At 44.4% G+C, this 25,549-nt stretch overlaps 2 protein-coding genes and 1 pseudogene across 12 annotated transcripts in view; 1 reads left to right on the top strand and 2 right to left on the bottom strand.

The window, feature by feature from the left end:
• The window catches only part of LOC102975871 (zinc finger protein 345), a 67,344-nt gene extending 62,386 nt beyond the window's left edge, over positions 1 to 4,958 (bottom strand). For 3 of the 9 annotated variants that reach the window (XM_028477452.2, XM_028477450.2, XM_028477453.2), the window contains exon 1: positions 3,747 to 4,072. The gene's annotated coding sequence lies outside the window, so the exon portion shown is untranslated. Of the gene's footprint in view, positions 1 to 3,746; positions 4,073 to 4,645 lie in introns of those variants that run through there. The other 6 variants (XM_028477451.2, XM_055078837.1, XM_055078838.1 and 3 more) reach the window with 4 other exon arrangements.
• A 6,240-nt stretch (positions 4,959 to 11,198) lies between these two features.
• On the bottom strand, positions 11,199 to 24,905 carry LOC102974803 (zinc finger protein 256-like). Of its 3 annotated transcripts, XM_028477462.1 has the most exons (4): positions 24,632 to 24,905; positions 22,298 to 22,424; positions 15,374 to 15,962; positions 11,199 to 11,683 (listed from the first exon to the last, which is right to left on the bottom strand). In XM_028477462.1, exons 1-4 carry the CDS (start codon positions 24,662 to 24,664, stop codon positions 11,533 to 11,535), a joined length of 900 nt encoding a protein of 299 aa, XP_028333263.1. In that variant the 5' UTR covers positions 24,665 to 24,905; the 3' UTR covers positions 11,199 to 11,532. The 3 variants fall into 3 exon arrangements, with proteins under 3 accessions (XP_028333263.1, XP_023972714.1, XP_028333264.1); XM_024116946.3 differs by lacking the exon at positions 11,199 to 11,683 and having other exon boundaries at positions 13,797 to 15,962; XM_028477463.2 differs by lacking the exons at positions 11,199 to 11,683; positions 15,374 to 15,962 and adding an exon at positions 21,908 to 22,123.
• LOC102975280 (U6 snRNA-associated Sm-like protein LSm3) lies at positions 11,683 to 13,785 on the top strand (annotated as a pseudogene).
• Positions 24,906 to 25,549: the final 644 nt, after the last annotated feature.

The raw sequence follows: 25,549 nt of genomic DNA, 5'->3' as shown, positions 1-25,549 counted from the left end.
ACTACACAATTCTGGAGAATCTGGACAGTAGTGAATTAGCAGGAGCCCTGGCCTCAGTGTCAAATTGCCTCAATTATTTCTCTGCCTCCCAAACCACGTATTTTGCACCCCTTCATCCCATGGAAGCCTTGGCCACCTGCCAGATCATCTTCTCTCCCAGACCATCCAGAGCCATTCTCTCTCTCACCTGTGTTTGTTATACTCAGGAACCTCAACCAGGTGCTAAGCAAGAGAACCACTCCTCGGCATGCACCCTAGTTCTTCTGACCCGCTGATAGCATTACCACTCTCACATGCATTCCACTTTCGAAATGTCATCCACAGCTTCACTCTGGTCCTTACGATAGCTACCACTTTTGAAAGTCTCCATCCTGATCCCCTCCCCAAATTTCAGAAATGTGCGTCCAGCTGCCCATTTGATGCCTCCACTCACTGTTCTCTGAAACATCTCAGACCCTTATCAGGACCAAAACAAAACTTCTGATATTCCCAAGAAAAATAAACCTACTGACAACTGCCACATCCGATTTGATGAAGGATCCATCCCTTCAGCTGCTAGGACTAAAAATCTTGGAGTCATCTCTAACCTCTACCTTACCTAACAACATCTAAAAATCTACTTGGCTCTTCTTTAAAAATGTACCTAGAGGGGCTTCCCTGGTGGCGCAGTGGTTAAGAATCCGCCTGCCAATGCAGGGGACATGGATTTGATCCCAGGTCCGGGAAGAGCAACTAAGCCCATGTGCCACAAATACTGAATCTGCACTCTAAAGCCCGCGAGCCACGTCTATTGAGCCCGTGCACCACAACTACTGAGACTGCGCTCTGCAACTACTGAAGCCCGAGCGCCTAGAGCCCGTTCTCTGCAACAAGAGAAGCCACCGCGATGAGAAGCCCATGCACCTCAAAGAAGAGTAGCCCCCGCTTGCCACAACTAGAGAAAGTCCGCGTGCAACAATGAAGACCCAACATAGCCAAAAATAAATAAATGAATGAATGAATGAATGTACCTAGAATCCAAACTTGTCTCCCACCTTCATGGCCAAAACTCTGGGGCTTCACCACTGGTCTGGATTACAGCAGTAACCTCTTCCTCGGCTCCCTGCCGCCCTCCTTAACTCCACAGTCTTTTCTCTCCAGCCAGATGGAGCCTATTAAAACTTGGTTAATACCACTTACTTCCTCTTATCCAAACCTCTCATTACCTCCATAAATGATGTCGAAGTTCTTAGCCAGATCACAGGCCTGATTACTGATCCCCTGCTCTTTGTTCTTTTTTAAACCACATGTGAATTAAAGACAACCATGACATTCTTCTACTTCTGTGATGCACTGTCTGATTGCCTGTCCCCTCAACAGTCACAACCCTCCTCTCTACTCAAAATTCCTCACAACCCCAGCCCTTAAAATCTCCCTGCCAGGCGTAACGACTTTCACAAATGACTCCATTTACCCTGGATTTTATCCACCAGCAAGACTAAAACACTCTAGACCCCAACAAGGCTTACTACACAATTCTGGAGAATCTGGACAGTAGTGAATTAGCAGGAGCCCTGGCCTCAGTGTCAAATTGCCTCAATTATTTCTCTGCCTCCCAAACCACGTATTTTGCACCCCTTCATCCCATGGAAGCCTTGGCCACCTGCCAGATCATCTTCTCTCCCAGACCATCCAGAGCCATTCTCTCTCTCACCTGTGTTTGTTATACTCAGGAACCTCAACCAGGTGCTAAGCAAGAGAACCACTCCTCGGCATGCACCCTAGTTCTTCTGACCCGCTGATAGCATTACCACTCTCACATGCATTCCACTTTCGAAATGTCATCCACAGCTTCACTCTGGTCCTTACGATAGCTACCACTTTTGAAAGTCTCCATCCTGATCCCCTCCCCAAATTTCAGAAATGTGCGTCCAGCTGCCCATTTGATGCCTCCACTCACTGTTCTCTGAAACATCTCAGACCCTTATCAGGACCAAAACAAAACTTCTGATATTCCCAAGAAAAATAAACCTACTGACAACTGCCACATCCGATTTGATGAAGGATCCATCCCTTCAGCTGCTAGGACTAAAAATCTTGGAGTCATCTCTAACCTCTACCTTACCTAACAACATCTAAAAATCTACTTGGCTCTTCTTTAAAAATGTACCTAGAGGGGCTTCCCTGGTGGCGCAGTGGTTAAGAATCCGCCTGCCAATGCAGGGGACATGGATTTGATCCCAGGTCCGGGAAGAGCAACTAAGCCCATGTGCCACAAATACTGAATCTGCACTCTAAAGCCCGCGAGCCACGTCTATTGAGCCCGTGCACCACAACTACTGAGACTGCGCTCTGCAACTACTGAAGCCCGAGCGCCTAGAGCCCGTTCTCTGCAACAAGAGAAGCCACCGCGATGAGAAGCCCATGCACCTCAAAGAAGAGTAGCCCCCGCTTGCCACAACTAGAGAAAGTCCGCGTGCAACAATGAAGACCCAACATAGCCAAAAATAAATAAATGAATGAATGAATGAATGTACCTAGAATCCAAACTTGTCTCCCACCTTCATGGCCAAAACTCTGGGGCTTCACCACTGGTCTGGATTACAGCAGTAACCTCTTCCTCGGCTCCCTGCCGCCCTCCTTAACTCCACAGTCTTTTCTCTCCAGCCAGATGGAGCCTATTAAAACTTGGTTAATACCACTTACTTCCTCTTATCCAAACCTCTCATTACCTCCATAAATGATGTCGAAGTTCTTAGCCAGATCACAGGCCTGATTACTGATCCCCTGCTCTTTGTTCTTTTTTAAAAAAATTAATTAATTTATTTATTTATTTTTGGCTGCGCTGGGTCTTTGTTGCTGGGCTTGGGCTTTCTCTTGTTGCAGCGAGTGGGGGCTACTCTGCGTTGTGGTGCCTGGGCTTCTCATTGCAGTGGCTTCCCTTGTTGCAGAGCATGGGCTCTAGGCGCGCAGGCTTCAGTAGTTGTGGCACGCAGGCTGTAGAGTGCAGGCTCAGTAGTTTTGTCACATGGGCTTAGTTGGGCATGTGGGATCTTCCCGGACCAGGGCTCGAACCCACGTCCCCTGCACTGGCACGCAGATCCTTAACCACTGCGCCACCAGGGAAGCCCTTGCTCTTTGTTCTTAACTAAAAGAATGAAGACCTGCTGTACCCTGTTTCCAGCTCAGTCACACCTCCAAGTACTTGCACATGCTGGTATCTATTGCTGGGATAACCGTCCATACCATTTTATACTGGTTGTCAGGAATGGGAACTCCTGTATGTTATCCTTGTCCTGAATTCAGGACCCAGGGCTTGGGGATATCCTCAGGGCCCCTATATCCAAGAGCTGAGACTGTATCTAGGGAAGAGTCTCAAGACACAGTACCCAGATAACCTACGGGTGGTGTCAATACCAGTGAGGGACTGGGACACCCTCTCCTGCCTTGTGTAGGATCCCTAAGTGCTTTTTTTAAAAAACATCTTCATTGGAGTATAATTGCTTTACAATGGTGTTAGTTTCTGCTTTATAACAAAGTCAATCACCTATACATATACATATATCCCCGTATCTCCTCCCTCTTGTGTCTCCCTCCCACCCTCCCCCTAAGTGCTTTTTCAACCTTCGGAACCTGTGGGAAGAGGAAAGCAACCATGGCTGGGCTCCATGTGAGCAGGACTCCCCTGTATCCACACCTGGCCCTGGAACCTGGACCTGCGGTTAACTTACTAACGTCTGTGTTTCAATCTTAGAGCTGACTCTTACCAGATCTCTGACCTTGGACAAAGGCTCAACTTCTCTTTGCTTCAATGTCTTCTTCAACCACATTCCAGTCTGTTCCCCCTCTGGGCAGCCTCTTGATAACATTTTTTTTCATTTTATTTATTTTTACTTTTTTTTTTTTTTTTTTTTTTGGCCTTGCCCCACAGCATGTGGGATCTTCGTGCCGCGACCAGGAATCACACCAACGCCCCTGCATTGGAAGCGCACAGTCTTAACCACTGGACCACCAGGTAAGTCCGTGATAACTTTTAAAACCCTAACACATAATATGTTCCTCTTCTATCCACTACCCTCCGTGGCCTCCAGGTCCCTCAGCTGGGCAGCCTCTTGATAACATTTTTTTTCATTTTATTTATTTTTATTTTTTTTTTTTTTTTTGGCCTTGCCCCACAGCATGTGGGATCTTCGTGCCGCGACCAGGAATCACACCAACGCCCCTGCATTGGAAGCGCACAGTCTTAACCACTGGACCACCAGGTAAGTCCGTGATAACTTTTAAAACCCTAACACATAATATGTTCCTCTTCTATCCACTACCCTCCGTGGCCTCCAGGTCCCTCAGAAAAAGGAACAACCTCTCTGCCGAACCAGGCGTCACTCTACCACACACTCTGTTCCCTGCAAGCGGAAGGCTCATCCTAGGTTTCCTGAATCCTCCCGCCTCAGTCCGACCTCCAAGCCTTTGCACCTGCCGGTCCCTCCGCCTGGCACCCTCTTCCACGCAGCATCACACTGTCGGAAACAAAGAGTCCCAACCACGACCGCCTCACCGTCCTGGACACCGCGGCCTGGTCTGCAGGCACGTGAGCAAGGCGCCCCGCACTCGAGGCTTTAGTGTCTGATGGGGTGAGGGCGGTGAGGGCCCGGAAGACGAGCGTTACCTGAGGCCGGTCCCTCAGCGCCGGCGCCGCCATCGGACTCTGTGGACGGAGCGGGGCGGGGACAGGCGGGACGCGGGCACGTCGGACCCTCTCCCGGGCCTGCGCGGGGCACCCCGGGCGGCGTCCCCGAACTTCAGACCCGCCTCTGTGCCGCGTGGACAGCGCCTCCTGTCGCGTTTTCTCACCCCGTCACCCTGGTCCCAACCCAGCGGCCCAGAGCCAAAACAGACCCGGACAATTAAAATGGCCGTCACTAGGAAGAGGCCGGAAGTCCCGCCCCGAGCCGAGGAATTTTCCCGGAAATGCCATTATCCTGTACTATCACTGGCTCAACCTGCCGCAATTTCTTCTGGGTAATATAGTTCCTAGAGCCCTAGAGGCCGCAGCGAAGGGTATTCTTATTCCTGACCAACTAGAATCTGTCCCACGCGGATCCAGGAAGGATGCTGTGAGCTGGTCATCCGGCCTCAAGAAAGGCAGGGCTTCGCTCGTTAACTGCAGCAAAAAGACATAATTTTAGACTTCGTGAATCTCAGCTGCCAAAGGATTAAAATATCATTTAAGGTAATTCCCTGGTGCTCCAGTGGTTAGGACTCAGCGCTAACACTGCAGGGGGCCCGGGTTTGATCCCTGATCGGGATATTAAGATTCCGCAAGGCGCGCAACGTGGCAAAAAAAAAAAAAATCATTTGAGATGCTCTCAAATCTACTGTTCTAAATGGCCATTTTACTATAGAGTCATTCAGACATAAAATGATTCAGTGCATAGCTAGATATATTATATTCTTGTCATTCAAATGCATGTAGCCGGAAGCTATCCATTGGAAGTGTGTGTGTGCATTTAGTTGTATTATGACTGGCTATGAGCAAAACAGTCCGTACAGAACCATGACTGGGAAGAAAGAAGACGGATATTCTGAGGGTAGTCACATTCCACTACCCTCCCCAGCTCTGACAACCACTCAATTTGATTTTTAGTTTACCTGACAGAGTCAGACATTTTATGCAGCTGCTTTACATTTTATCTCAATAAACCCTCAGATTGATTTCCACTCCTTGAGAAGGTACAACCTTAGAGTCATTTGCATGCCAAAATGATGAGATGTAAAAGCTTATTTAACTCCCAACTCTCATATTATTCTTGGAATATGACTTCATATTTATACAATTTCATACACTCTGTAAATATTTATTGGGAATAAGTTCATGCAATAAGCTGTAATGAGGCTGTGTCCTTCCCATGCCTCCATTTACAGAATCTTTATAATCAGGTCAAGGGTGTGTTTTGGTAAACCACAAAGACTTGAATACTTTCCAATTAGCTAAATGGATCACCAACTAACATTTGCCCCCAGTAGTCTAACTCAGTCACACCTGAATAATTTTATGATGAAACATCAATATAAAATTATACCTTTGCCCAATGACAGCTAATGAATACTGTTAAACAATGAAGCCACAACAGATAAAACAGTTTAGTTTAACCACACTGATGCCACCACCTCACACACACACAACCTTCACAAAGTGAGCACTCCCCAACTTGCTCTAACTTTGTCTTTCTCAGTTATTTCATTTCTTCGCATGCCTATCCCTCTATTCATTTCTTATTGCCCCTGCAACAAATGTAGAACCTGAAAACAGTACAGATGTATTATCGCAGTTTCTGTAGACAACATATAGTTTGGTCTTGCTTTTTGATCCACCCTGAAAATCTTTTAATTAGTGCATTTAGACCATTCCCATCAAAGTGATTATTGATGCAGTTGGATTAATATTTACCATATTTGTTATTTCTTTTTTTAAATTCTTATTTATTTATTTATTTTTGGCTGCGTTGGGTCTTCGTTGCTGTGCGCGGGCTTAGTTGCTCCACAGCATGTGGGATCTTACTGGACCAGGAATCAAACCCATGTCCACTGTATTAGCAGGCAGATTCTTAACCACTGTGCCACCAGGGAAGTCCCTTGTTATAAACTTCTATTTGTTACCCTCGTTCTTTGTTCCAAATTTTGTACTCCACTCTCTTCCTGCTTTTTGTGGTTTAAATTGAGTTTTTTATAAGATTATATTTTCTCTTGTTTCTTACTGTATCAGTTACATTTCTTTTTCAACTTTTTTTAGTGCTTGCTCTAGTTTCCAATCAACATTGACAACTAATCCAAGTCCACTTACAAATAACACTGTATCACTTCACAGATAGTACCTTATAATAATAAAATATTCCGAATTCTTCCAATACTTCGTATCATTGACGTCATTCATTTCACATATAAATACACACACACACACACACACACACACACACACACAGGATGTGCATCAATTAAGATGGGGATCAATTAAGAAAAGTAAAATTTGGGGTTTCCCTGGTGGCGCAGTGGTTAGGAATCCGCCTGCCAATGCAGGGGACATGGGTTAGATCCATGGTCCGGAAAGATCCCACATGCCACGGAGCAACTAAGCCCGTGCAACACAACTACTGAGCCTGCGCTCTGGAGCCTGCAGGCCACAACTACCGAAGCCCACGCACCCTGGAGCCCGTGCTCCGCAACGAGAAAAGCCACCACAATGAGATGCCAGTGCACTGCAACAAAGAGTAGCCCCTGCTCGCCACAACTAGAGAAAGCCCGTGCGCAGCAATGAAGACCCAATGCAGGCAAAAATAAATAAATTAATTAATTTTAAAAAAATTCCTTCTGCTTAAAAAAAAAGTAAACTTTTATTTTACCTTATTACTTCTTTGATGTTCTTCTTTTATGTAGGTCTAATTTTCTGACCTCTATAATTCTCCTTGTCTCTAAAGTTCTTTTAACATTTCCTCCAAGGTAAGTGATATGGTCTAAATATTTATGTCCCCTAAACTTCCTATGTTGAAATCCTAGCCACCAAAGATGATAGTATTAGCAGTTAGAGACTTTGAGGGACTTCCCTGGTGGTCCAGTGGTAAAGAATCTGCCTTCCAATGCAGCGGACGCGGGTTCCATCCCTGGTCGGGGAACTAAGATCCCACATGCCGCGAGGCAACTAAGCCCACTCGTCACAACTACTGAGCTCGGGTGCGTCAATGAGAGAGCCCGCGTGCCACAAACTACAGAGCCCATGCACTCTGGAGCACGCTGTGCCACAACTAGAGAGAAGCCCCCTGCAACGAAGAGCCTCTGCACCGCAATGAAAGACCCTGCATGTCTCAACAAAGATCCCACGTGCCGCAACTAAGACCCGACGCATCCAAATAAATAAATAAATAAGGAGTTAGGGACTTTAAGAGGTGTTTCCTGGGGGTGGAATCTTCATGAATGGTGCCTTTATAAAAGAGGCTACAGAGAGATCCCTAGCTCCTGCTACCACGTGAGCACACAGCAAGGAGGTGCCAGCTATGAACCAGGAAGCAGGACCTCAGCACAGAATCGCCCATGCTATCACCTTGATCTTGGACTTCCCAAGCCTCCAAAAGTGTGAGAAATAAATGTTTATTTATTTATTTTTTAAATAAACTAACCAGTTTGTGGTATTTCATTATAACAAACAGAATGGACTAAGGTTGCAGATTTAATGGCAACAAATTCCCTATTTTTGTTTATTTGAGAAAGGCTTTGTTTACCCTGCACTATCAAAGGATAATTTTGCCAGGAACAAAACTCTAGGTTGATGGTTTTTTTCTTTTTCAATACTTCAATTATTTCACTTCAATCTCTTCTTGCCTGCACAGTTTCTAAGAAGATGAATCTAATTCTTATCTTTGTTCTGCTATAGGTAAGGGATCTCCCTCCTCCCCCTGCCCTGACTTCTTTCAGGATTTATCTTTGATTTTCTATAATTTGAAAATGATATCACACGTAGAATTTTAGCATTTATCTTCCTTAGTGTTCTCTGAACTTCCTGGTTCTGTGGTTCCTTGTCTGACATTAATTTCTCCCCTAACAATATATCTTGGATAATCCAATCAAGTGTGAGTGTGAGTCCCTAGTTGTCTCCAGAGACCAAATATGAGATTTTAAAATAAATTTATTTATTTATTTACAGCTACATTGTCTTAATTGCTGCATATGGGCTTTCTCTAGTTGCGGCGAGCGGGGGCTACTCTTCGTTGTGGTGCACGGGCTTTTCATTGCGGTGGCTTCTCGCGGAGCACAGGCTCTAGGTGTGCAGGCTTCAGTAGTTGTGGCATGCAGGCTCAGTTGTTGTGGCTTGCAGGCTCTAGAGCGCAGGCTCAGGAGGGCTTAGTTTCTCAACGGGCTTAATTGCTCCGCGGCTGTGGTATCTTCCCAGACTAGGGCTCAAATCCGTGTCCCCTGCATTGGCAGGTGGATTCTTAACCACTACACCACCAGGGAAGTCCCTATACTGCATCTTTTTTATCCAGAGCTTAATTGCTCCGCGGCTGTGGTATCTTCCCAGACTAGGGCTCAAATCCGTGTCCCCTGCATTGGCAGGTGGATTCTTAACCACTGCACCATCAGGGAAGTCCCCAAATGTGAGATTTTTGACTCAGAGACTGAGTCCTGCTTTTCCACCTCAGAGTCAGCATCCCAACTTTTGCATGCTGTCACCAGGGTGTGCCCAAGCTGTGAACATGGACGGCTAAGTGTCCCTACCAGATGCCTGAGCGGTGGACGGTGGGGTGCTCCTGGACAGGGTGAGGAGCCTGTGGATCCCCATGAACTGTGCTGCATCCCTCAGTGGACTCCAGGGGCAGATCTACCAGAACTCTGGGCAGGACACAGCCTTAGGCGATTAGCTTCTAGAGGGAGAAGCAGGGATTCAGCCCAGTGGGTCCTTCCTGAGTCTCCACATGGGGCAAATGCAAGGTGTCTCCTTAGGTCCCTGCACTGTCCCAGCCTTCCCACCCAGCATTGTGGTTCTGGCTCTCCCTGCTGTGGTCCTCCATCACCACCACACCTGTACTCCTCCTCCCTCTCTTTAGAGATGCAACCTCAGATCACAGGTGTACCCGCTGACTTGACACATGTGCATCTTGGAGGAAAAGATGTAACCAGGTCCTTCTTAAGGTGTAGAGCAGAGAAAGTGTGCCCCAGACCCCTGCCCTGCACACTCCCAGCCCCAGTACTTATGATACACTGCCTCAACCGTGAAGGTAGGCAGCGGCCCTGCATCTAGAATGTGGTCCTGGGGTGCAGGTGTCTGAAATAGTATCCAAGTAGGTGGTAAGACCCATAGAAGGTAAACACAGTTGGAAATAAACAGTCAACAATTACAGAAAGGTAGAGATGAAAAGAACTTTGGAGAGTTCAGAGGGTGAGAATCCCTTGCAAGGTAACTGGTGGGGTCAGAGGAGGCAACTCAGGATAGTGTGACTGCTCTGATACCTTGTCACTAACAAGGTGAGGCCAACTAGGGTTTCCACTGACCCCCCAAGGGTGTTCAGGGACATACCTCCTCCCTGGCCAGTCAGAATTATGTCTCTGAGGCGTCTGAACCTCCAACCAGCCCGCAGCCCCCGCAGCTGTTGTCTGCCTGGCCTTGTAAAGTCTCCTCCTGCGCATGCTAAGTTTAGTTTTCCATCAAAAAACCCGGGGGACCTTGAGTAGAATTTTTCAGTTCCTTCTCTGATCACATTCCAAATGAGTGGTGGGAGAATTTACACTTCAGAAATTGGGAAACACTACAAAGCAGGACTATGTTTAATGTATTACTGAATGCCTGGACTTAAGTGATGGAGATTATGTTAATAATACATACTGATCTTAAAAATGTGTGGGATTTGTGGTCATGACATTTTGCACGACATAGAAAATTTGAGGAAAAATCATACCTTAATACAGGTATATCCTACCTGTATTAAAAACAATTATTCTGTATGGCAAATGTTGCTCACTTCATTTAAGAATGAGTAAAATTCCACATATGTCTTTGTTGTTTCGATGTCTTATTTGTAAATGAAACGGGAAACAGCCATAATGCATATTAAAAAAATAAGCAAATAACAAGAACTGAAACATCACACATGCACACACACAAAAATATACATATACATATATATTTGTAAATATATATATATACACATACATACATACAGGTGGCAAACAAAAGAACTGCAAAATGCTCAAAATCATGAATTAGAAAAATGAAAATAAAACCACACTGAGATAGCACTATACACTTATGAAAAGGGCTGACATAAAAGATTAACCATATCAAGCACAGGCAGGGATGTGAAAGAAATGGAACTCTCTAACATACTATTGGTTAATATGCAAAAAAAAGTACAGTCATTTTAGATCTACCCTGTGACTCAGACACTCCTGACACAAGATCAAAGAAACATACATCCATATAAACTGACACAAATGTCTGTAACAGGTTTATTTCCAATAGTCACAACCTAGAAATAACCTAAAGACCCATAAAGAGATGGATAAGTAAATCAACAGTGGTATATCCAAGGATAATAGTACTCAGAAAAAAAAAAAAAGAGAGAGATGAGCTACCCATATCTCAAAGTAATTACAAAACATGAAGGAAATCAGAAAAAAATAAACAGCTTATTATTCCAAGCATATAAATACAAAAAGATGCTAAGGTTATCTATTGTAAGGGAAAGTAAACCAATGGTTACCTAGAGAAGCTGGAAAGGTAAGAATAGATTATAAAAAAACATGAAGTAAATGACAGATATGGTCATTATCAGGACTAGGATGCTGTTTTCAGAGGTTCATACCTATGTCAAAACTTATCAAACTGTACACTTTAAATATAAGTTGCTGAGTACATGTAAATTATATCTTTATAAAGCTTTAAAAATTAGCTCAAGATAAAAGAGAAGAAAAAAAACTATGTCCCACTCTTTATGGAAAATAGGTTGGGCAACCCTGTATTGACTCCAGCATCTCTCTCCTCATGCCCTCTGGAAGGTCAGTCTTGTCTCAGTAGCAGCAAATATAGGGAGCAATGAACGTCTCCATCCAAGACGAGTGCTGCATGTGTCGAGAGAGCCACATCCTCAGGATATGAATCCCCTTTTCTCTTTTTTCTTCCCTGCGCAGTAAGGGCCTTGAGGCGAACATCACTGAGAGGCTACAGCAATCCACAAAACCTGATTAATTTCTCTGACAATGTCCTCAGCTACACAAGATAAGCATGCCTAGAGGTCCCGAGATTTGTGTACACACAGATCCTGCAGTCACAGAAACATTTCTGGCTACACTTTTAGGAGAGGAACATTTCATCTAGCTGGCTGCAGTCTGCTCCACTACCTACTAGAGTTTCCGTACCTATTATGGTTTCCCTTGGATCCAACAGTCTTATAACCAGTGAGACTAGCCCAGTGACTTGTGGCCATCAGGGAATGTGGATCTTTGTAGACCTGGGGAAAATATCCCCTCAACAGTGCTGGGATACCCTGTGATATCTACCTTGAGTAAGAGAAAAAAATCATGCGTCTCTCAGAAGCACTCTTAAGATTCCCACACGTCTCCCTCCTTAGAGTCATCCAAGACTCATAAAAAACATAGGATACAGGCCTCAAATGAGGAAGAGAAAGCCCTGCAGTCTTTCCTAGGAGGCTCTACGCAGCAATGCAAATTTGGTCAAAACTGTCAAGTTGTTTTCTGCCATCATGCTGTCCCTCCTTGGGCAAGCGTGAGACCCATAAAAACTTCTTCTCCCCTTCATGCCTGTAGAGCACAAATTTGTACTAGTTTATAAACTACCCTACACAGGAATAGAACTCCCCAAATTAATGAGGACTTAAAGGCCTTAGTTATTATTCAAGCCAAGGCAATGTGTGGCAGAGAGTTCTAGAGTCCGTGAGTTGCAAGATGGAAAGACACAAGTATCACGTGACACCAGCATGTCCCTGAAAATTGTAGCCTTTGTTGGAATGCTGCCAGAAAACTCAAATGATGTTCTATGGAGCATTGGATCAGGTCCATGCTCAAGGTAATCAGAGGAGGGAAATCTCCCCTAGGGCTCAGGCAACTCCTAATTTGGCCAACACAGCAGGGGGACAGAGTCAGTTTCCCTGAGCACACCGGGTTGGTGACTGATGCACACTGTGTGGGTCTGCCAGCCAGTAGAGATAAAATGGCTTTCCCACATAACTGGGGATTCTCCGCACTGTGCATGCTCAGATGTATGAGAGTTAATTCAGACAGATGGCTCCTCAGATAGTTTCAAGTGCCCTTATACTGAACACTGAAACTGCACATTTCCTGCACATCTATGCCATTGTGTAGTGTGAACTCTCTGGTGTTGAAAGAGGTTACATTTTCCTATACAGTAAGTCCCCTACATATGAACCTTCAAGTAGTGAGCTTTCAAAATGCGAACATGCGTTCTCACGTCCAATCACGAGTTAGTTCATGTGTCTGGTGTACATTTTAACGTGTATCCTCCACAAGTGCTTGAGCTTTTGCGTACTTACTGTACAGTACTGTATAGAGTAGTACAGTATCTTTATTTCAAGCCCAGGGTGTCCGGAAACAAGCATAAAAGCAGAGGTGATGTGAAAGATGTTGGACGATGTGGACCAGCAACAAACTACGAACACTGTAGAAGAGCCCCTGGATCTCATCAGGCTCAGCCTGGATGAGTGAAAATGAGAAATAACACAGAGCTTCGAGGCAGGTTACATTTAAATATGATATTGGGAGATGTGGAAGAAACTGTGACAACTATAGAAATTGAAGAAGAAACATATGAAGAAATATATAAATCAACAAAATGGAACATTCCAATGCTCTTTTTCCGGGGAGATGGTGTTGTCCTAGTTGCCCCGCCATTGAGAGTTGGCTGAAACAAAGAATTTGTCCTGTGTGGAAAATGAGATTTTGTATGATTGCCTCTTTAAATGTACAAGATATTCAAAAGAGAAACTGGTGTACAGTTTGATATTAAGAGAAAACCAAGAATTCTTCCACTCCTGAAATAAGTTGACTTGCAGATAACTCACAAATTTTTAGGCTAAATAGCAGTTTAATTTTCTCCAACCCTTCCAATAAATGTGATCAACAAGATGCAGAACTTTTTCAGGAGTTCATTTGCCCCACTGTTTCTTCAGACAATTTCTGGGTGGTTTTTTTTTTGTGTGTGTGGTACACGGGCCTCCCACCACTGTGGCCTCTCCTGTTGCAGAGCACAGGCTCCGGACGCACAGGCTCAGCGGCCATGGCTCACGGGCCCACATCGGCAGGCGGACTCTCAACCACTGCGCCACCAGGGAAGCCCTGTTTCCTTTTTTGTTTAAAAAAAAAAAAGCAGTGGTGATGTACCTGGTTCTATTGTACTTTTCAAGGTACTGTACAGTATGATTAAAAATGTTTTATTTTTTGTGTTTTATTTTTTTATGTATTATTTGTGTGAAAAGTATTATAAACCTATTACAGTACAGTACTATACAGCCCATTGTTAGTTGGGTACCTAGGCTAACTCTGTTGGACTTAAGAACAAATTGGACTTACAAACTCACTCTTGGAACGGAACTTGTTAGTTTGTATAAGACTTACTGTAAAAGGTTTCCCATATTCACTGCCCTCTTAAGGCCTTTCTCCACTGTGACCTCTCTGATGACAACGCAGTTTGGACGTGGTAATAAAAGATTTCCCGCATGCATTGCACACATAAGGCCTTTCTCCAGTGTGAACCCTCTGATGATAATGGAGAGTGGAACTACAGGTAAAAGATTTACCACATTCACTGCACTCATAAGGCCTTTCTCCTGTGTGAATTCTCTGGTGTATTATGAGGTTATTTCTTTGGATAAAGGATTTCCCACATTCGCTACACTCATAAGGTCTTTCTCCAGAATGAACTCTCTGATGATAATGGAGGTCAGACCTAGAGATAAAAGATTTCCCACATTCACTGCACTCATAAGGTCTTTCTCCAGTGTGAGCTCTCTGATGGTAACGAAGGCTGGAGCTGAAGGTAAAAGATTTCCCACATTCATTGCACACATAAGGCCTTTCTCCTGTATGAATTCTCTGGTGTAAAATGAGGTTATTTCTCCGATTAAAGGATTTCCCACATTCACTGCACTCAAAAGGCCTTTCTCCTGTGTGAACTCTCCAGTGTTGAATGAGTGTCCACCTATTATTAAAAGATTTCCCACATTCAGTGCACTTAAAAGGCTTTTCACCAGTGTGAGCTTTCTGGTGTTGATTCAATTGGGATCCATATTTAAACAACTTCCCACACTCACGACATTCATAAGGCCTTTCTCCTGTGTGAACTCTCTGGTGTTGAATGAGAACCCACCTATTGTTAAAAGATTTCCCACATTCACTGCACTCATAAGGCCTTTCTCCAGTGTGAACTCTTTGATGATAATGAAGGTTAGAGCTAGTGGTAAAAGACTTCCCACATTCACTGCACTCATAAGGCCTTTCTCCTGTGTGAGATCTCTGATGGTATCTGAGGGCAGGCCTAGAGATAAAAGATTTCCCACAGTCACTACACTCATAAGGCCTTTCTCCTGTGTGAGATCTCTGATGATAAGTGAGGGCTGAACTAGAGGTAAAAGATTTCGAACATTCACTGCACACGTAACTGTTTTCTCCATTGCGCCATGTGTGGGGAGAAATGAGGACAGATTTGTAGGGTAAGGATTTCCCACATTTGCTGCACTTGTACTGCCTTGCCCCAGTATGAATGCTTTGATGTTGACTGACAGTTGAGCTTTGCCTAAAGGATTTTCCAGATTCACCACACACATGAAGCCTTTCTCCAGCATGGACTCTCTGGTGTACAACAAATGAGGACTTGTACCTGAATGTTTTCCCACACTCACTGCACACAAAACAAGGTCTTCCAGTGTGGACCCCCTGGTCCTGAACAAGTGTGTGTTTGGGGCTGAGGGCTTTCTTGCATTCTCCCCAGGTGTGATGACTTCTCCTGCCTTGTGAAGTTGACCCGCACTGGGTGATTTTGTTTGGCTTCTCGACAGTACAAGTGGCCTGTTGCTGCAGATGTCCCACAATGGTCAGGAAGTCCTTTTCAAAATCCCTACAGGTAAATGGCTTCTGTGACACATGGAACCTGCAGCTCTTCACAAACAAGGCCTCATCCACACTGCTTCTGAGAGTTTTCTCTCCCATGTGCTGCTCCTGGTGCTGTTTAAAGTTTGCACTAAAATAAAATAGTTTCACGCATGCCCCACACCTCAACAGTTTCTGGCTGTGTTGTGTTTCCTGATCCTCAGCCAAGTGGAAAACATTTCTCAAGACTGGACCACACATCTCACAGGGGTGCGTCTTCTGGGAAGACAAAGCTGCCTTGGGAGTCCTAGCCTGTGACACTCCTAGAGAAGCGATCTGTTCAAAAGGTGCCTCTGCATCCTCTGCGCCACAGCAGCAACCTGAACAGAAAGAAATGCTGGTCAAGTGCATGTCAACTATAGGGAAGGGTCAAGCTCATCACAGATGTGCATCTGTCTCAACTACAAAACAGCCAGAAAACAATTAACAAGATGGAAACAGTAAGTCCTTACAAAATTCTACAATTCAAAAACAGCAGCAAGGGGACTTCCCTGGTGGTGCAGTCGTAAAGAATCCGCCTGCCAATGCAGGGGACAGGGGTTCAAGCCCTGGTCCAGGAAGATCGCACATGCCACAGAGCATCTAAGACCGTGTGTCACAACTACCGAGGCCGCGCTCTAGAGCCCGTGAGCCACAACCACTGAGCCCGTGTGCCACAACTACTGAGCCTGCATGCCACAACTACTGAGCCCACATGCTGCAACTACTGAAGCCCGAGCACCTAGAGCCCATGCTCTGCAATAAGAGAAGCCACTGCAATGAGAAGCCCGTGCACCGCAACATAGAGTAGCACCCGCTCACCACAATTAGAGAAAGCCCATGTGCAGCAATGAAGACCCAATGCAGCCATAAATAAATAAATAAATAAATGTATTTAAAAACAAAAAGAAAACAGCAGCAAGGACTTCCCTAGCAGTCCAGTGGTTAAGACTCCACGCTTCCACTGCAAGGGGCATGGGTTTGATCCCTGGTCGGGGAACTAAGATTCCACATGCCATGTGGCATGGCCAAAAACAAAAAAACAAAACAAAAAAGCCCCAGCAGCCAAATCAATAAAAGAACAAGACCCAATCATACGCTGCCACAAAGAGACTCACTTCAGCATTAAGGACACACATAGGCTGAAAGTGAAGGCAACATAAAGACATTTCATGCAAATGGAAAACGAAAAGCCAGCAGGAATAGCTGTACTTATATCAGGCAAAATGAACATTAAGTGAAAATCTGCCACAACAGACAAAGAGGTTCGTGATATAATGACAAAGGAGTTAATTCATCAAGAGACTATACCAATGGTAAGTGTATATGCACCTAACATTGGTGCACAAAAATATATGAATCAAATATTAACCAATCTGAAGGCAGAAATAGACAGGAACACAATAATAAGGGACTTCAATATTCTCCTTTCAACAACAGGTATATCATCCAGACAGAAATTCAACAAGAAAACTTTGGACTGTAACTATACTTTAGATTAAATGGACATATACAAAACATAGCATCCAAATGCAGCAGAATACACATTCTCCTCAAGTGCATACAGAACACTCCCTAAAAAATAAAAATTTAAAAAGCCCAAACAAACAAATAACAACAAAAGAACATTCCCTAGAGCAGATCATATGTTATAGGTTATAAAACCAGATCTAACAAATTTAAGGAGATCGAAATAATACAAGGTATCTTTGCTGACCATAATGGTATGAAACAAGAAATCAGTAACACGAGGAAAGTGGGGAAATTCACAAGTATGTGTAAATTAAACAACACAATCATGAAAAAACAATAGGTCTCAGAAGAAACCAAAAAACACCTTAAGACAAATGAAAACAGAAACACAAAATACCAAAACTTATGGGACACAGCAAAAGCAGTTCAAAGAGGGAAATTTAGATAAATAAATGCCTAATGTAGGCATTTATAGAAAAATAAAAATCTTGGCTTCACAGTTGACATCTACCAAACACTCAAAGAAGATTAAATACCTATCCTTTTCAAACTCTTCCAAAATATTGAAGAAAAAGGAATGCTTCCTAACTCATTTTACTAGGCTAACATCACCTGATACCAAAAACAGACGAAGACAACACAAAAAAAGAAAATTATAGGACAACATCTCTGATGAACACAGATGCAAAAATACTGAACAAAGTATTAGCAAACTAAATACAACAGTAAAAGGATCGTAGACCATGATTATTCCAGTGATGCAAGGATGGTTCAACATCTACAAATCAATCAATGTGATACATCACATTAACAAATGTGATACATCACATTCAAAAAATGAAGGATTAAAACCATATGATCATCTCAATAGATACAGAAAATGTATCTGGCAAGATTCATCACCCATTTATGATTAAAAACTCTGAAAGAGTGGGTAAAGAAGGAACATACCTCAACATAATAAAGGCCATATATGAAAAACCCCTCAGCTGACATCAAACTCAATCGTGAAAAGTCAAAAGCTATCCCTCTTAAAATCAGGAACAAAAAAAGGATGTCCACTATCTCCACTCTTCTTCAACATAGTATTGGAAGTCCTAGCCAGAGCAGTCAGGCAAGAAAAACAAAAGGCATCTAAAGTGTAAAGGAAGATGTAAAATTTTCACTATTTGCAGATAACATAATTTTAAACGTGGAAAACTCTAAAGATTCCACCAAAAAACTATTAGAAATAATCAACAAATAAAGTTGCAGAGTACAAAATCAACATACAAAACTCAGCTGAATGTCTAAACTCGAGCAATGAGCTAGCAAAAAAAAAGGAATTAAGAAAACAATCTCTTTTAAATGGCAGCAAAAAGGATAAAATACATAGGTATAAACTTAACTACAGATAAAGACCCGTACAATGAAAACTATAAGACATTATTGAAAGACTGAAAAAGAAATCTTTTCAAACAAATGGAAAGATATTCCATGCTCATTGATCTGATGAATTAACATTGTTAAAAGGTCCATATTAGGGACTTCCCTGGGGGTCCAGTGGGTAAGACTCCGAGCTCCCAATGCAGGGGGCCTGGGTTCGATCCCTGGTCAGGGAACTACATCCCACATACATGCCGCAACTAAGAGTCCACATGCCACAACTAAGACCCGGCGCAGCCTAAATAAATAAATCTACTCTTAAAAAAAAAAAAAGTCCATATTGGGACTTCCCTGGTGGTGCAGTGGTTAAGACTCCGCCTGCCAATGCAGGGGTCATGGGTTCGAGCCCTGGTGTGGGAAGATCCCACATGCCGCGGAGCAACTAAGCCAGTGTGCCACAGCTACTGAGCCTGTGCTCTAGAGCTCACGAGCCACAGCTACTGAAGCCCACAGGCCTAGAGCCTGTGCTCTGCAACAAGAGACGCCACCACAATAAGAAGCCCATACACTGCAGTGAAGAGTAGCCCCAATCGCCACAAGCAGAGAAAGCCTGTGCACAGCAAGAAGACCCAACACAGCCAAAATAATAATAATAATAAAAAATAAAAAATCCATTTATAAAAACTAAATAGGGGCTTCCCTGGTGGCACAGTGGTTGAGAATCCGCCTGCCAGTGCAGGGAACACGGGTTCAATCCCTGGTCCAAGAAGATCCCACATGCTGTGGAGCAACTAAGCCCATGCGCCGCAACTACTGAGCCTGTGCTCTAGAGCTTGTGAGCCACAACTACTGAGCCCACATGCCGCAACTACTGAAGCCCACACGCCTAGAGCCCATGCTCTGCAGCAAGAGAAGCCACTGCAATGAGAAGCCTGCGCACTGAAATGAAGAGTAGCCCCCGCTTGCCGCAACTAGAGAAAGCCCACGTGCAGTGAAGACCCAACAGAGCTAAAATAGAAAAAAAAAATAAAATAAAATAAAATAAAATGTCCATATTACCTAAAGCAGTTTACAGATTGAATGCAATCCCTATTGAAATACCATAAAAAATAAATTTATAAAAATAAATAAAATAAAATGTCCATATTACCTAAAGAAATCTACAGATTGAATGCAATCCCTACTGAAATCCCAATGACATTTTTCACAGAAATAAAACAGAAAATTCTACAATTTATATAAAACCACAAAAGATCACAAATAGCCAAAGCAACCTGAGATTAAAAAAAAAAAAAAAAAAAAAAACCACAAAGCTAGGGGAATTCCCTGGCAATCCAGTGGTTAGGACTCAGCACTTTCACAGCAGTGGCCCGGGTTCAATCTCTGCTCCAGGAACCAAGATCCAACAAGCCACACTACATGGCCCAAACAAAGAAATAAACAAACACCAAAAAAACAAACAAAACAAACAAAAAAAACCCCAAACAACAACAAAAACAAAGCTATAGGTATCACACCCCCTGACTTCAAACTATATTACAAAGCCATAGTAATCCAAACAGCAGAAAACATATTGGTATTGGCAGAAAAACATATACATGGATTGAAAGAAACAGAATTGGGAACCCAAAAATAAACCCACAGATATGTGGACAATTAAGATTGATAACGGAGCAAAAACCATACAATGGAGAAAGGTCAATAAATGGTGTTGGGAAAACTGGACAGTCACATGCAAAGAAATTAAACTAGACCTCTATCTCACATCATACACAAAAGTCAACTCAAAAAGAATTAAAGACTTGAATGTAATATCTGAAACCATAAAACTCCCAGAAGAAAACACAGGCAGCATACTCTTTGACATTGGTCTTACCAATCAATAACTTTCTAGATATGTCTCTTCAGGGAAGGGAAACAAAGGAAAAAATAAACAAATGGGATTACATCAAACCAAAAAGCTTCTGCACGGCAAAGGAAACCATCAATAAAATGAAAAGACATCCTGGGACTTCTCTGGCGGTCCAGTGGTTAAGACTGCCTTTCCACTGCAAGGGGCATGGGTTCAATCCTTTGTTGGGGAACTAAGATCCTGCATGCCATGCAGCAAACCACCACCACCACCCCCCGCCCAAAAAAAGACACCCTATTGAATGGGAGAAGATATCTGCAAGTGATATAACTAATAATGGGTTACTATCCAAAATATATAAAGAACTCACACAACTCAACAACAATAACAAAACCAAAACGACCCAATTAAAAAATGGGCAGAGGAGCTGAACAGACATCTTTCCAAAAGACATACAGATGGCCAAAAGGAACAAAACCAGTATCTCCATGAAATACATGCACGTGCATATGTATGTATGTATATATATATATATATATATACATACATACATACATATACATATATAATATTGCAGCATTATTCAGAAGAGCCAAGATATGGAAACATTATAAGGTGTTCATCAGGGGATGAAATGATACAGAAAATATGATATACACATAGACACATGCACCAACTTTCCCATGCATATGTGTGCAGAAATAACCATGAAAAAGGAAAAACTGCCACTTGCAACAAGGATGAACCTAAAGGACATTATGCTAAGTGAAATAAGCCACAGAGAGAAAAACAAATACTGTATATTACTTATATACAGAGTCTTAAAAAAAGTAAAACTTAAAGAAACATAAAGCAGAATGCCAGATATTGCGGGTTAAAGAAATGGGGAGATGCTGGTCAAAAACACTTTCAGTTATAAGATGAGTAAGTTCTAAGGATCGAATGTGTAGCATAGTGACTATAGTTATTTATTTATTTTTAATTTTCTTCTAAATTTATTTATTTATTTATTTATTTCGGCTGCATTGGGTCTTCTTGCTGCGTGTGGGATTTAGTTATGGCGAGCAGGGGTTACCCTTCATCGCAGTGCACGGGCTTCTCATTGCAGTGGCTTCTCTTGTTGTGGAGCACAGGCTTCGGTAGTTGCAGCACGTGGACCCAGCGGTTATGGCTTGCGGGCTCTAGAGTGCAGGCTCAGTAGTTGTGGCACACAGGCTTAGTTCTCCATGGCATATGGGATCTTCCTGGACCAGGGCTCGAACCCAGGTCCCCTGCATTGTCAGGCGTTTTCTTAACCACTGTGCCACCAAGGAAGTCCACTATAGTTATTTATTAACACTGTATTGTACACTTGAAATCTGCTAAAAGAGTAGATCCGAGGTGTTCTCACACACGCCCACATAGAAAAGTAATTATGTGAGGTGACAGGTCTGTTAATTAACTTCACAATGGTATTTATTTCATAATATATATGTATATCAAATCATCACGTTATATATATTAAATACAGAAATTTTGTCAATTATACTTCGATAAAGTTGGGGCAGGATGAAATGGATAGAAGAGGTCTAAACATCACAAAAAGAACTACATAGGATAGAGTTCAATAGTAGTCCATGACAATGGCTGCAATTCCATAAACAGGCAGGCACAAGAAATTGTCAGATAAAGGAGTGGCCACAGAAACTGCATGGATCTGGACACACTGACCCATCCACGGAAAGGGCAAGCAAGCTGCATCCATTAGCCTTACTGCAAGACTACTGACCTCAAATCCTTCCCTATGAGGGTTTGGTACAGCAGGTATTAGGGCTGTAGGGGAGAAAAGAGGGTAGTGCAAACATCCCAGCCCTAACTACCACAACTACCCAGAACACTGGGGAAGCAAGCAGTGCCTACACCACATGCAAGACAGAGCACCTTCTGGGGGCGGTGAGGCAGAATACAGACCCTAGCCCAGGTTACTGGGGAGGGTGAGGGTCTTACCCAGTGAGGATATAAGTGCGTAGCTCTCGAGCATCACATCAAGGTACAGGCGTATCTGAGCCTCATCAAGGAGCCTCCATTCCTCCCAGGAGAAGTACACGGCAATGTCTTCAAAGGTCACACCAACCTGTCACAAAGGGGACAGATGAAAGCTTGAATATTCTCTGAGAAATCACAACACATGTCCCCCCACACCTATGCCATTCCCATCCTCCACTGGAGCTCCCCACCTCAGAGGAGGTACCAGGCCCTGGTGCCACTGATGCCTGCTCTCTCTTCATCATCCCGTTTTATCACTGTGCTCAGCCCTCAGCAGTAACTGGCGGGGGGGGTGCACCCAGATGCCATCTAAGCTCTGGGCTTGGCCGGTAATATCCCGTCCCTCCAGCCAAGCAATTCCCCTGGAGTCTCTCAAATTGTGGGAATCCAGACACAGACAAACGTAAGCTCATGCTTTACCTGTAAATCCTCAACACCAGGCCTGGGGGCCATCAGCTCACACTTCCTCTCCATGTGCACATCATTCTGTAGATGGCATTTCTCTCACAAATTTCAGACCCTACAGTTGCGCTTCCACAGCACTGCCACATCCCTGCATCACACCATAGAATTCTCCCTGAACATACTCACAAATTTGGCGCTTGGCATCCAGAGAGGGCTTAAGAAATTCAGACAAGATTTGGTACAACCCCAGTCCTCTGATGGATCCAACACCAGAGTAAGCCACAAATGCTGCTTAGAAGATCTCCCCTACTGCCTCTAATCTTTGCTTCAGTATTAGCCATCCAGAACCACATGTGAATTTCATATTCCCTCAACTCTCTTCAACTTTTTTACTGCCAGTTCTGCCCTTTCAGCAGCCACAACACTCCTCTCTCTCTCAACCTCTGTAAAAACAAAACAAAACAAAACAAAAACCCAGTCCTAAAAACCTCCCTGCCAGGCATAGTGACCCACAAACGACGACATTTGCCGCGGACCATATCCACTAGCAAGCCTCAAACGTCCCAGACGCCGTCAAAGCTCACCACAAAATTATGGAGAAGCCACATAGTAGTAATACTAAATAAGCAACAGCCCCAGTCTCACTGCCTTCTTGTCTCAACTACTCCTAAGTCTCCTCAGCCGTCAATTGTCCACTCATCCCATGGAAGCCTCGGCCTCCCGCCAGATCAACCTCTCACCCATACCGTTCCCATTGCCACTTCTCTACCTCACTTGGGTTTGCAAGGCCCAGCAAACCAACCAGGCCCTGAGCCAGAGAACCACTCCTCAGCACACACCAGTCTTTCTGACCTACTAATACCATGGCCCCTATAACCCTCCCCTCCTAAATGTGATCCACAGCTCCACCCTGGTCCACACACTGGCCATCACTTTTGAAAGTTTCAATTCCTGAACACCATCCCCAGTTTTCCAGACCTGCCTGTCCAGCTGCCCACTTGTTGCCTACACTCACTCTTCTCAGTCTCTTAACAGAGCCAAAACAAACTTATAACATTCCCAAGAAAAATTAACCTGCTGCTAACGTCCCCATCCAGTTGATGGGCCTTCCATCCCTTCGTCTACTAGGACCAACACCCCTAGGGTCATCCCTCACTACTTCCTTTCTCTTGGCACCAGCAACACCCACAATTTGGTTTGTCCCTTCTCAAAAAATTGATCCAGAATTCAATCACTTCTCGCATACCCAAGACAGTCACTCTGGTCCATCAACACTCACCTAGGCTATTGCTATTAATCCGTCCGTGCTTCCTGCCTCCTCCCTTACCCCCCTAATTTGTTCTATTCTTTGCAGCCAGAGGAAGCCTATTTTGGTCTGGGTGAGATCACTTCCCACCTGCGATTCAACCCTGTATCACCTGTGTAATAAACGGCTAACTTTTTTTTTTTTTTTTTTGGCCACACCATGCAGCTTGTGGGATCTTAGTTCCCCGACCGGGGATTGAAACCCGCCCTTGGCAGTGAGAGCGCGGAGTCCTAACCACTGGACAGCCAGGGAAGTCCCACAGACGGCCAACTTTTCATGCAGCAACGCTGCAAGCTTAACTCTGGGCAGCTGCATCTTGTTCCTAGCAGAAACAATCGAGAATTGCCCCAGTCCCTGATCAGTCAGACCTCCAAACCTCTGCACGTGACGGTGCCGGTCCCTCCGTCTGTGACCCTCTGCCACGCGCCAGCACACTGTCAGAAGAAACAGGGCCCCACCCACGGCCGCCTCACCGTCCTGGACACCGGGGCCTGGGCTGCGGGCACGTGAGCAGGCGCCCCGCACTGGGGGCTTTACTGTCTGGGGGGGTGAGGGCGGAGAGTGGCCGGAGGACGAGCGTTTACCTGACGCGGGTCCCTCGGCGCTGCCGCCGCCATCGGACTCTGTGGGCGGAGCGTGGCCGAAGCTGCGGGAGAGGAAACAAGACGCGGGCACGGCGGTCACTCTCCTGGGCCTGGTGCGGGGCCCCCGGGTGGCGTCGCCGAGCCTCAGACCCGCCTCTGTGCAGCGGGTACCTTCTCAGTCTCGTCACCTCTTCCCAGCACCGATAACCGAAGCTTTCGAATTGTGAAAACGCTCAAGTACATTCAAAATGACGTCCACAACGAGGCGGCCGGAAGTCCCGCCCTGACGCTATTGCGTCCCAGGAAAACCCGGCTTCTCTTGCCTTAATTGGCTGATCTTCGCAGCCACCCATCGCACAGCCGTCTGGGTAATGTATTTCCCTGACATCCACAAGCGTAGGTCCAGTATGTTACCACTCTGACATCTTGGAGAAAAGGCGAAGCTACACCGCGAGGACTTACCGCTAGGAAAACCAACCACAGTCCAGAGACGGAGGACGGGCATTGCTTCTTCTTAAAGAGAGTGCACTCAGATAGTTGAGGAATACTATCCGTAGCTGATCACCCAAGTGTTTGGAGACGTTATTTCAGGCTCTGTGAAGCTCAGCGTGTTCCCAGAGTCGAAGAGTATCTTTCGAGATGCTCTCAAATCCATTAATCCAAATGTACATACCATTGCAGAGTCATTTAGACAAATAATGGAGCCACTGGAAACTGAAGCTAATAAACAATAGTGTACTCTCCGTCTGAGTATGTTTGGTAAAGACAAAATAAACACCCCAAAAAGTGTAGCGATAAGAAAGATAGAAGGATTGCGCCACCTTGAGGAAGGAGTACAAAGATGGGTCTTTGACGGTGATTCCCACAGAGAACATGTCTCCTGCCTGTACAGTTAAATACTGTGTCCACTTCATTGAG

This window comes from Physeter macrocephalus, chromosome 17, assembly GCF_002837175.3.
Source record: "Physeter macrocephalus isolate SW-GA chromosome 17, ASM283717v5, whole genome shotgun sequence".
NCBI lineage: Eukaryota > Metazoa > Chordata > Mammalia > Artiodactyla > Physeteridae > Physeter > Physeter macrocephalus.
The sequence above is the reverse complement of the archived record's forward strand: the minus strand, read 5'-3'. Positions and strand labels throughout refer to the sequence as shown.

Coding starts and splice junctions, on each gene's coding strand:
- LOC102974803 (XM_024116946.3), bottom strand. CDS start 24,664: ATGGCGGCGGCAGCGCCGAGGGACCCGCGTCAG. Junction 22,425..24,631: donor CGCCGAGGGACCCGCGTCAG/GTAAACGCTCGT, acceptor CCTTTGTGACAG/GTTGGTGTGACCTTTGAAGA. Junction 15,963..22,297: donor CGCACTTATATCCTCACTGG/GTAAGACCCTCA, acceptor CTTTCTGTTCAG/GTTGCTGCTGTGGCGCAGAG.